The sequence below is a fragment of the Nanorana parkeri genome, unplaced genomic scaffold (assembly GCF_000935625.1).
Source record: "Nanorana parkeri isolate BGI_ZX_2015 unplaced genomic scaffold, ASM93562v1 scaffold27, whole genome shotgun sequence".
Taxonomy (NCBI): domain Eukaryota; kingdom Metazoa; phylum Chordata; class Amphibia; order Anura; family Dicroglossidae; genus Nanorana; species Nanorana parkeri.
The window spans coordinates 3,048,771-3,060,938 of NW_017306295.1; the positions used below are offsets into that span (position 1 = coordinate 3,048,771).

The 12,168-nt window shown below is 40.7% G+C and overlaps 1 protein-coding gene across 1 annotated transcript in view; it reads right to left on the reverse strand.

Annotated features, from left to right (window-relative positions):
• The window catches only part of EXOC4 (exocyst complex component 4), a 345,298-nt gene that overhangs the window by 259,344 nt on the left and 73,786 nt on the right, over positions 1-12,168 (reverse strand). The window contains exon 9 of the mRNA XM_018566438.1: positions 11,219-11,307. Within this exon, the coding sequence (XP_018421940.1) occupies positions 11,219-11,307 (89 nt within the window). The remainder of the gene's footprint in view (positions 1-11,218; positions 11,308-12,168) is intronic.

Genomic DNA, 12,168 nt, shown 5'->3' on the forward strand with positions numbered 1-12,168 from the left:
ACCATAACCACTTCCCAGTGAAAAGCTACTCCCGCTCGGTTCTGGTGCATTTACTGAATGCAGCCAGAGCATGTATACCTCTTCTATGGAGACAGGTTACCCCGCCCTCGGTCCAAATGTGGTTCTCCAAAATAAACGATATTCGTTCCATGGAAGATCTCACCAGTTCCATTAAGGGCACCTCCTCCAAGTTCACAGCTACGTGGTATTACTGGATAGAATACACCACCACTGCGGAATACCGCATGATAATGGAGACTTGAAATCTGACATATAGGCACCCGGTGAAGATGCCCGACCCCATCATCCCCCCTCCCCCCCTTTTTCCTCTCTTTCTTTCTGGTCCGTGTCTTGTTTCATCCCCTCCGCTCCCCCAATGTATGTATGTCCCCCTCCCTCTCAGGCCTCCACGGTATCCAACTGTTATTCCACCGGTGGATGCTCTGCTACACATTCACGTGCATAGTGATCTCGACTCCACCTGTTCTATATATACAAGTCTAAATGAAGGGTTACCCAGATGGTCGAGTTTAGATGATTGTAATGTGTTATTGGTGTTCTCACTAGAATTATTCCAGTTGTATCTGTATGTATACGTACCATGTACATGCTACCTTCGCGACAATAAAGAATTTATAAAAAAAAAGATATAAAGGAGGAGTTGAAAAAAAAAGAAAGAATAAAGATGTAAAATGTCACCAAGCCCTGCTAGAAAACTATAACACACAGCCATATGGAAAACTAGGGAATAATAGGATACATATTATAGATTCTTATGTCTGTGGAAACAAGAGCCAATATAAAAATATATTAAAGTGCACCTGAAGCCAAAAAAACTTTTTTTTTAGGTTTGTCAAGTGGGATTAAAACACCAGCCAGGGATGCCCATTAGGGAGATTCACCATCTCTGCTTGTCTTGGTGAATGTTATTTCTGAAAGTGATAGAAAATACGAAAATCTTGTGTTGACACCACAACAGGAATAGATGGGAAACCTATCAATGGAGATACTAGTTCTGGTCATCCTGCTGATCACCAGGGATTTCCTCTCACTTCCTGATGTAGCCATCAGACAGGACGTTTAGGGAAATCTCAACAAAAGGAACTGGAGAAAAAGGAAACATTTGGTTTCAGTTCTGCCTTAACAAAACTTGACCAACATTGGGGTCAGATATAAGAATATGATTTACCTTACTCCTGTAGCACATATAACTACATCATCAGAGACATTCTTGATGCACATATACACATAGAAAATACAAATGTATCCCACAGTATAGGTCTCCCATGAATCTAAAGAATTAATATGCACCCTTCTTTATTCTGTGTAACATATGGACAGACTTGTCACTACAATTTAAATAATCCCACATGAAATTGTCATACATCTCTTACAGAAGTAAAATTCTGCCTCAGCATGTTGCCAAAAGGAACATGTGGTAATAGCATATGAAGATCATAACGCAGTCAGTGCTTTATGCTATTGCTTTGCATGCTGTTCAAGTTACATAAGATTGTGTTAATACATATTGAGATAAAGATGCTTGGAGATCTTGTTGGAAATACTTATGATACATTACAAATCTTTAGTATAACAACCATATTCTGCTTGTTGTATACACTGTCTGGCCAAAAAATAAGTCGCCACCTGGATTTAGCTAAGAAAATAGGTAAGATCCTTCCACTGGATAATTACTGCAGTGATTAATATGTTTCAGTTGGCAGCAAGTTATTAAACCCTAACTGAAGCCGTGAGTAGCTTCTCATTTCTTAAACAATCATGTCAAAAGACATACCCTGTGGTCGTAGAAAAGTAGTAACTGTTTCGGAAGGGTCAAATTATTGGCCTGTATCAAGCAATAAAAACAACTAAGGAGATTGATGTAACTACTAAAAATCAGGTGAAGAACTGTCCAATGCACTATTAAACCCTGAAAGGATAGTGGTGAACCATCATCTTTGATGAAGATCTTTGATTTCATAAAAAATCAACTGTAGAGCTAACAGTTATGTTTAATAGTGTAATCAAAAGCATTTCCAGGCGCACAATGCAGAGAACTCAAGGGATTGGGACTAAACAGCTGTGTAGCCTTAACAAAACCACTCATCAGTGAGGCTAATCAGAAAAAAAGGCTTCTATCTGCTAGGGAGCATGGACTCTGGAGCAATGGTCTGATGAGTCCAGCTTTACCCTGTTCCAGAGAGATTGGCGCATCAGGTTAAGAAAAGAGGCGGATTAAGTGACGCACCCATCATCCCTAGTTCCTATCGCACAAGCCTGTGGGGGCAGTGTTATGATCTGGGGTTGCTCCAGTTGATCAGGTCTAGGTTCAGCAATGTTATGTGCCCCAAAAATTAGGTCAGCTGCCTACCTGAATATACTGAGTGGCCAGGTTTGTCTATCAATTGATTTTTTTTTTCTTCCCTGATGGCACGGGCATATTTCAAGATGATGACGTCACAGATCCTTAGACTGCCTTCACCCAGGGGAAAAGAGGCTGCAAATTCATTCTAGCAGCCAGTCAGAACCAAGTATAGGGTGGAATTGGACATGAGGATCACCTGTGTGTGACCTCCTCACTCCTAGTAGGCTATAATTCAGCTGGTCTAAATCAGGAAAGCAAAGCCCTGTGACAACAGGACAAGAAAAAAAGGGTAAAGGGCATCAAAGGGATAGGAAGACAATGCAAAAAAAAATTCTGACAAAGGTTCTAACCCTTTTTACTTAAAAGTGAACTACGGGGTAAGTGTTTTTCCCAATAGTTCTCTTTAGGTTCACGGGAGAAGACAGTTTAAATGTCACAGGTCGGCTTTATAACTTTGAGGATGAGTGGAAATCACTCACCTCATAGTTCTCCTTTAAAAAGTTAGTTCACCTTTTAAAACTTTTCCTGCCCCCTTCTCCCCACTGCACTTAGCTACTCAAATGACATATTCCTGCCCCCCACACCAGCTGAAATAATAGGCTGCACACTTCAAAAGTTCACTACATAGCCCAGGAGTCTCTTCTGAGACTTTCTTTCTTCTTGGATTCCGTACCGGAAATAAGGAGATTCTCAGTTGTCAGCGCAGTCACGTGGCTGCACTGACCAATGACCCCTCACCATTGCCAGCATTATGATGTTATACAGATTTCAAGGCTGTGAAGTTAAGTTTTGAAGTGTGCAGCCCGGTACACCAGCTGGCAAGGGTGGAGAGAGCATATTATCTGAGCAGCTAAGTGCAGCAAGGACTGGAGAGTGGGGCTGGGAAGGGTAATATGAGTTAGTTCACCTTTTCATTTTTTTTTGTGAAAAGGTGGATTTACCCTTTAACAAAAAAAAAATGTCATACTGTCCCTATTGCAGATATTTTCTATTTTACCGTTTACCGTTCACACAATTATGAATGAGCAGGAAGTGATATAGACCACTTCCTATTAATTTATAACTGGTACATAGTAATTCATACTATATCCAGTTATTTACAAGCAGTCAGTGATCACTAAATGTTTGTACTCGCTCTCCATCCTGACTCACTGTCACAGGAGGCTGAGTGGGCGGTGCGGGGAGCATGGTCTCATTTGACAGCTGACTCCTCCCCTTCACCACCTGCTTGGGCTACAGTGATAATTGACAGCTGTCTCAGACGCCTTTGACACACTCACGGCGCTCTCCTCCCTGCTGGACGCTGCGCTGTGTCAGAGGGGACACAGGGCAGCATACAGCGGGGAGGAGAGAAACTATGCATGCACCGCAATTTCGGCCAAAAGATCGGTCTTCTGGCATCTTGCCAAAAGTGTCATTTTCGGTCGATGTGTATCGGCAGCCCAAATTTCGCTGCATCCCTAATATATATATATATCTATATATCAGATGAAACTCTTGCGCTTCTGTGTTGTCACATGTGCCCTTAGTGGAAACTACAAGTACCAGCACCCATCACGCAGGTGTGGTCCACTGATGTCACCATCAGCCAGTCCAAAGCATTGATATGCCGCCAGCATAGATGTGAAGTGACTGAAAAAGACACAAGAAGAACATGATCAGATTTCTGCATTAATATATGAATATGGGTATAAGGAACAAGTGCATTGTTCCCATTCATCACACATAATAGTGCCTTGTATCTGGCCCTCAGTGTTATCATATAGAGGGTAGTAGAAAGCCGTAAGGTCTCTTGAACCTACAGCCAGAGGGAGCAAACACATGGCTCTCTCTTTGATTCTGTGGGCAAAGGAGAAAAGGGGGATTGATGGAAGGTAAGCAGCATGCAGGGCCAGCATTAAAGTGAACTTGCTTATTTCCCCTTTTTGGAAAAGCATGTGTTCACTTTAATACTTGGAGGCAGACATGCCTCCTGTGACAGTAAACTTGTGTGGTGACAGGTTCACTTTACGAAGACATCATGGACTTTTTAGGTCCCTGATGTCTGCTCTGTGTCCATCAGAAACAAAGAGAACCCTGTTCTGTAGGTAAGTCAGCCCAGAGCACCAGGAATTCTGTTGTTGCAGTGAGGAGAAGGGTAGCAAAGGGATGATCAGCAGCAGAGATCCTGGTCTCCCAAGAAGAAAAGACTAGCCAGGGAACTAGGAGCAGTGATTTCAGCCTGGAGAGCATGAGAAGTGGTTGGAGGGGATGTGGAACATGTGCAGCAGGAGGGGAAGAGTTCCGATAGAACTTCTGCAAGGGTTAAGTTTACCTTGTTTAATTCCTATCTTCTCCAATCACAACTTTTATCTACAATTAGCTTTCTTAATATAGGATGGATAGGACTGGATTTCTATATTGCTTTAAGTTGTTTTTAACAAATGTATGCATCTACTGTTAAGGCATGGTAACAATATACAGGTGAAACTCGAATAATTAGACTATCGTGCAAAAGTTCATTTATTTCACTAATGCAACTTAAAAGGTGAAACTAATATATGAGATAGACTCATTACATGCAAAGCAAGATAGTTCAAGTCGTGATTTGTCATAATTGTGATGATTATGGCTTACAGCTCATGAAAACCCCAAATCCACAATCTCAGAAAATTAGAATATTGTGAAAAGGTGCAATATTCTAGGCTCAAAGTGTCCCACTCTAATCAGCTAATTAAGCCATAACACCTCCAAAGGGTTCCTGAGCCTTTAAACGGTCTCTCGGTCTGGTTCAGTAGGAATCACAATCATGGGAAAGACTGCTGACCTGACAGTTGTGCAGAAAACCATCATTGACACCCTCCATAAGGAGGGAAAGCCTCAAAAAGGTAATTGCAAAAGAAGAAGTTGGATGTTCCCAAAGTGCTGTATCAAAGCACCTTACCACGAAAAAGGTGCACAAGCAGCAGGGATGACCGCAGCCTGGAGAGGATTGTCAGGAAAAGGCCATTCAAAAGTGTTAGGGACTTTCACAAGGAGTGGACTGAGGCTGGAGTCAGTGCATCAAGAGCCACCACACACAGACGGATCCTGGACATGGGCTTCAAATGTCGTATTCCTCTTGTCAAGCCACTCCTGAAAAACAAACAACATCAGAAGCGTCTTACCTGGGCTAAAGAAAAACAGACCTGGTCTGTTGCTCAGTGGTCCAAAGTCCTCTTTTCTGATGAGAGCAAATTTTGCATCTCATTTGGAAACCAAGGACCCAGAGTATGGAGGAAGAATGGAGAGGCACACACTGCAAGATGCTTGAAGTCCAGTGTGAAGTTTCCACAGTCTGTGTTGATTTGGGGAGCCATGTCATCTGCTGGTGTTGGTCCACTGTGCTTCATTAAGTCCAGGATCAACACAGCTGTCTACCAGGAGATTTTGGAGCACTTCATGCTTCCTCCCATAGACGAGCTCTATGGGGATGCGAACTTCATTTTCCAGCAGGACTTGGCACCTGCCCACACTGCCAAGAGCACCAAAACCTGGTTCAATGACTGTGGGATTATTGTGCTTGATTGGCCAGCAAACTCACCTGACCTGAACCCCATAGAGAATCTATGGGGCATTGCCAAGAGAAAGATGAGAGACATGAGACCGAACAATGCAGAAGAGCTGAAGGCCGCTATTGAAGCATCCTGGTCTTCCATAACACCTCAGCAGTGCCACAGGCTGATAGCTTCCATGCCACACCGCATTAAGGCAGTAATTGCTGCAAAAGGGGCCCAAACCAAGTACTGAGTACATATGCATGCTTGTACTTTTCAGAGGTCCGATATTGTTCTATGTACAATCCTTGTTTTATTGATTGCATGTAATATTCTAATTTTCTGAGATTGTGGATTTGGGGTTTTCATGAGCTGTAAGCCATAATCACCACAATCATGACAAATCACAGCTTGAATTATCTTGCTTTGCATGTAATGAGTCTCTCATATATTAGTTTCACCTTTTAAGTTGCATTAGTGAAATAAATGAACTTTTGCACGATATTCTAATTATTCGAGTTTCACCTGTAAACAAGTCACGCTCTTTTTAAAAAAAAAATTTTTTTTATTTTGCCTGCAAAGCATACATGCCCATAAAAAATAGAGGATCTAGTCAAAAAAAGAATACATAATTTCCTACACCAAAAAATAAGTATGAAATGTTATCCAAATGATTAAACTTTTCTTGCCACACCAATAGTATTTTTGACAATAGCACAATCTAAATAAAATCAATAGAGTAAATTCCTCACACCCCCCTCCTTAGAGCTGTGGCCTTAATGCAGTCTGACTAACAAATCACAAAATAAATTATTTTCTTACACATTGAAACCCTCCGCTGTCAAGTGCCTGACCCCAGTTTGATAATCTTATTTCCTGAGAATCAAAAAGCTGGAAATATAAGCTTCCCAGAGTGTTAATTGCAGCTCTGCTCTGTTGCTAATCAAGAAATTGGATGTTTTGCATGAAAATACTCTACTAATTAATTCTCAGTCATAAAGCTCCCTGGTTTTAATAACCCCTCTGTGATTGGATGGTCTTTGTAGAGAGACCGAGGCTAATCCGACAAGTTGCAGAAAACACACGCGGAAGAAAAAGTAGCCTTATAATTTCATGTGAAGGTGACTGCATTAACAGCAAAGAACAAACAAAACAAAAAAAAACTTACCTTATTAATGTGAGCCATAGCAGAATGTGGGATAATGAGAAACAACCATGTAAATGATAGGGTTAAGAGTCCTCACTTTGTACTACAAATAGATCTAAACTAAGCAGCCAACATCACACAAATGGCATTATGGGCCTTTTACATGAAGACAGTTTAATTTATTTAAGAAAGTTTTGACAAGCTAAGAAAATTATTGAATCTATTCAAATAATCAGCGACTTGAAAAATCAAAGCAAAACCCTTGCAGGGTAAAAATAAATAAATTGTATAATGCATAAAAGAAACCTGGCTGTAGACTTATACGAGTCAAATAAGGGAAATTTACTGAAACTAGAGATAAGCCTAGACTTGGTGCGAACCCAGTTTGCCTGAATTCGCTTAAGCCCACTCAAATCTCTGACCGCCACTCCCCTCTCCCAGCCCAATCAGTGGTGGCAATTGCAGAGGGGATATTATCAGCAATTAATAGGGCTGAAAAGAGGGGGTGGCAGTCAGTTTTGAGTAGGTTTGGGCAAACTCAATTGAACTGGGTTCCCACCGCTCCTGCGCATCACTATCAGAAAAACATTAAGTAGCGCTATAAAGATTTTGAAAGCAGATTCCACAGCCAGCTTTAATTCTATAAAATACACTTGAGAAACAATGTACAGGGAAAAGAAAAGGCAGCCGGCAGCCATCTTGGTGAAGTACGCCAGCAAAGAGAAGAGGGGACATTCATCCTTACCCCGCCGGGTCTCCTACTTTCTCGTGCAGCTGTCGAGTTCTCAGTCCATGACCAAGTGCCCAACTTTTCAGAGCCTGTCAGCCATTTTGGTGTCACCCGATGCAGGCTGCAACCCCCTAGTGACGCCTCTGAAAAAAGACCTTTCAAACTCTGCAAATAACGTGTGAATCCTTTCCTCACCAGCACCATGTTTACAGTTCTTATGCTATCTCTACCAGACTGCCAATCACTGGAAGAACTTGGTCAATTTTCTTGATTTTTCCTAGTACAAGCCTGCCATAGTGACTGTAGAAGGTATCACATGGCTTTTTATGGCAGGAACTGAATTGACTTTAAGGTTGCCAGACAAATATTAAAAGCTTAAATAACAGAGTTCTGGGAGGAGGGGGAAAATGGTTTCTAACTTCAGCAAATGGTAAACTCCTTTAAAGGCCATCTATGGTCAAAAACTAAAAATAAATATGTATTTCTATATTGACTTTCCATAAGTTCAATCCCACTCCTAATAATCATCTCGATTTAGAAGTTTGTAAACTTAATTATGGAGATGCCAATAGCATGGATTTCTTCAATGCACTGACAAAATAGTGAATACACACTGCCTTATGTCACAACTCTCTAAGAGCCTGCCTTCTGAATTACAACTCACCGTTTGAACCATGGGACATTATCATTGCTTACTGGAAGCAATGCATTATTTGATATGTAGTCTTGAAAAATTGAGACTGCATCACATCAAGCAGCAGGGAAAGAGAATAAGATATGCTGTGACTTTAGAGAACCTTTACTTCACCCCAGTGACGACAACAGTTTCTCCACTGAGGTTCATAATAATTTCAAGGAAAGTATGTATGCAAAGCGAAATACAGCTTTTGATAAAATGAAAAGTATAAAACGTTATAAAGTTGCTACAAATATTATTTTATAATCTAAGTTTATCAAAACGTATCTTTCCATTTAGATCTTCAGCCAACCAATATTTACTGAAGCTGCAGTCATTTCACAAATGGGATTATTGTGTACACCAATTGTGAGCAGAACATTCCCCAGAATAACCTTCACCTTGTTCAGTCTGTTCACTGATTTTGCCAAATACCTGTGCAGAGCTTGGGGACAATTTCAGTCAACCCCAACACTTTCTTTAGTGTGAAAGCTGAAATCCAGGCATACAAATACCAATTTGTGCACATATTTGTGTTTTTTTAAAAATCAACTAGTGTAAGCATCTGAATTCAACTTGGTGCCTGCCAATTCACAATTCCTGTACAATACATGGCTGAGATAGGAAGAAGCAGCACAAGGAGCCCATCAGTTGTGCTGTAGTGCTCATGTGCTAATGTGGAAAGGCTGACAGAAGGAGAGAGCAGCGTGACAAGAGACAAGCTCAATAGTCTACTGATTTTCCTTCTCCGTCCAATCACTGGCAGGGGACATGGACAAGATCTGCCTGCAGAGAAATGTAAGTTCTCCAGGCAGGCTGTTCTGCTGGTCAAGGCAGTGTAAATCTCAGTAATGAATGTACAAAAATACAAATCCTTTGGCAGATAGAACAGCTACCATCAACACAGTTCATCTCTGTATTTAGCTGTTTGTCTGAAGTTCATCTTTAACTGCAGCAAGCTTTTCATCTTAGATGACATACTTACCAAGGGTACAGCAACATGCTGAGATACAGAGTTTAGCCATTACAATAGGACTGATTGCGTGATTATAGCAGGCAAGCACCCCTACTTGTGTGACATTAAACCCTCAGATTTTTTTTTTAATTCCAATAAGTGTTTATTGAAGGTTTTTACAAACAGACATATATACATACACAGAGCTTAGCACCCAAGGCGGACAATTAGCCGGTAACATCATGAATTTGCATAAGAATACATGATACACAGCGTGTTATATGACAATGGTATATTCGGGGTAAAACCTACACCTTCTATTCTGTCTAATCAGTGAGTGAGCGGACAGTAGCATTATTGTCATATGCCTTCCAGCAATGTCGCCTCCACAGCTGAAGCCGTAATAAAGCTGACATCAATAGTAGGGTAGATTGGCCTATACCAGCTCACTGATATCCTGGGAATATCACTATATATAGAGTCCCATAATCACGCCTAAAGTGTATCATAAACGTAGAGACATAGGGGGAATATACAGGTAGAAAAATAGTAACGAAGGATGGAAGGGGAGAGAAAGCAGGAGGACACGGAAGGGTCAGGGGGTAGGGAGTCACCTCACTAAGAACCCTCAGATTTTTTAACATAAAACAATACTGTGATGTGTGCCTTACTGTAATCCATGGTTGTTTCCCTTCTCTTTGCTGCTCTTCCTTTTAAATCTTTATCTGTTCTCATGCTGGGCAGAACTTCTGTTTTGCAGCAGACTGCCTTGTCTCAGGAATGGATACACTGTGTCTGTGTATAGGTTTGTATGGGTTTGTAACCTGAGGCAGCACTACAGGAAGAGGCCCTGAGCTGCAAAGGGAAGTTCTCCCCAGCATGAGAAGACATGAGTATTTAAAAGGAAGAGCAGCAAAGAGAAGGGAAACTACCATGGATTACAGTCAGGCAAACATTAGAGTATTGGTTTATGTTAAAAAATCCTCTCATCCACCCATAACAATGAAGTAATATCAGGTCTACTAGCTTAGTTATCACAAGGATCATTCTGTCCCTCCATATCTAAGCTTTCTGACAGTATATTGGTGTTTTCATCTATTTCCTTTTAACAGCTGTACAAAAAAATCCCTCAAATTCAGTTATTATAGGCACTTCAAACTCAGAAATTCATTTGCAACATGTTTTGTTTTCATGTTTACGAAGTTTAACAACTGAAAAGCTATGCCACATACAGTATGTTCACAAAACCATGTTATCAGAAAATGTTTAAACTCAACTAATTGTGTCCACTTCTACCTCTCTACCCTGCCAAGACGTGAAAGTGCGGTGTTGCTGGATGTTGTCTAGCAACCAACAAAACTGATAACTCACTGCATTGTAGAGATGAGCTAGGGTACAGATGGTAAACATATACTATTTCAATTACAGAAGTCATGGCTTCACTTACACAAATGGAAGTAGTTTATAAGCAGGTCTCATGACACAATGCAATCTTGAAGTGACACTAAACTCAGGAGTTAAATCTTAAAAATGCATCCAAGTATCTTAACTATTAACATACCTAAACTTGGAGTGGAGGCTACTTTACAACATAACAAAAGTAGCCACCCTCCAGAAGGAAGGACAGTGTCAGTATGAATTTAGAGATGATTTGAGGATCTACAGCTGAGTGATACACAAATGAGCTACATTTTTGTTAATAGTTAAAGTACTTGAATGCATTTTTAAAATATAACTTCTGAGTTTAGTGTCGCTTTAACCACTTGCAGTCTGGGCAACCATTATTTGTACAGTTTGCAATTGTTGGCATTAACAGATCAAACCTCTTACCTTGAAGCTCCCCACTTTTGCTGTAGAGCTCACGTCTCTGCTCCCGTAAGTAGGCACTCATACTAATTGCGTGAGAAGAAAACTCAAACCTAAAAGCAAACAAAGTTTATTCAGTATAACATATTAATTCTATAAATATAAGGTGCACAAAGTGCGAGTATGAGAAGAAACTTTTTATTATTTTAGTGTCCGCAAACAAACAATCAATCCTTTCAGCTAATATGCACTGCAGTTAAATAACCTCCAGCTAAGAAAACAGTGCAGAACCACAATCAGAAATCAGATCAGACCAGATAATGGTGTCTGCCACATTACATTACATGATATTTCTAGATAGTATTATTTAACCACACTTGGCTACAATGAAAAGGGGAACTTCGATCACAATTACTTCAGCAAGGGTGATGTTCTGGCTGTCCAAAGCAATGTGTGTGCTCTTTGCAGAGTCGGGTTCCTTGTTACCAAAATGTGCAGCAAAAGGAAGAAATTTGCAACAAAAACAATTTGATTAATTGAACAGAACGAGGAGTACTATAAACATGAGTATTGTCAGAGACTATCCACTGTTTACTGAGTGTATTTTTTAAACTGCTCAGAGATGAGCTTTAAAGCCCATCTACGAGATAACATAAACATGTATCCTTGAGGTGGGGCTAACCCCCACAGTGCAAGGGTAACTGTTCATTTTTGTCTAGGGGCTGGAGTAAAGCAGCTTTACTTACATGAGCCCCACTCCTGCAAGCTACCTTAGGGTAGCTAGACTGGTCCCCACAGCCTGTTCTTCCCTGGGTTCTGGCGGTCTATATATAAATGTAATTCATCTGATCATTTAGCGATTTGACCGGTTTTCAGCTTTAAAGCCTTAAACCACTTACATATTGTCAGATATGAAAAATTGTGGGTTTTTTTTTTTTTGGGGGGGGGGGTTTCCCGTTTCTAATCCCAAAAAT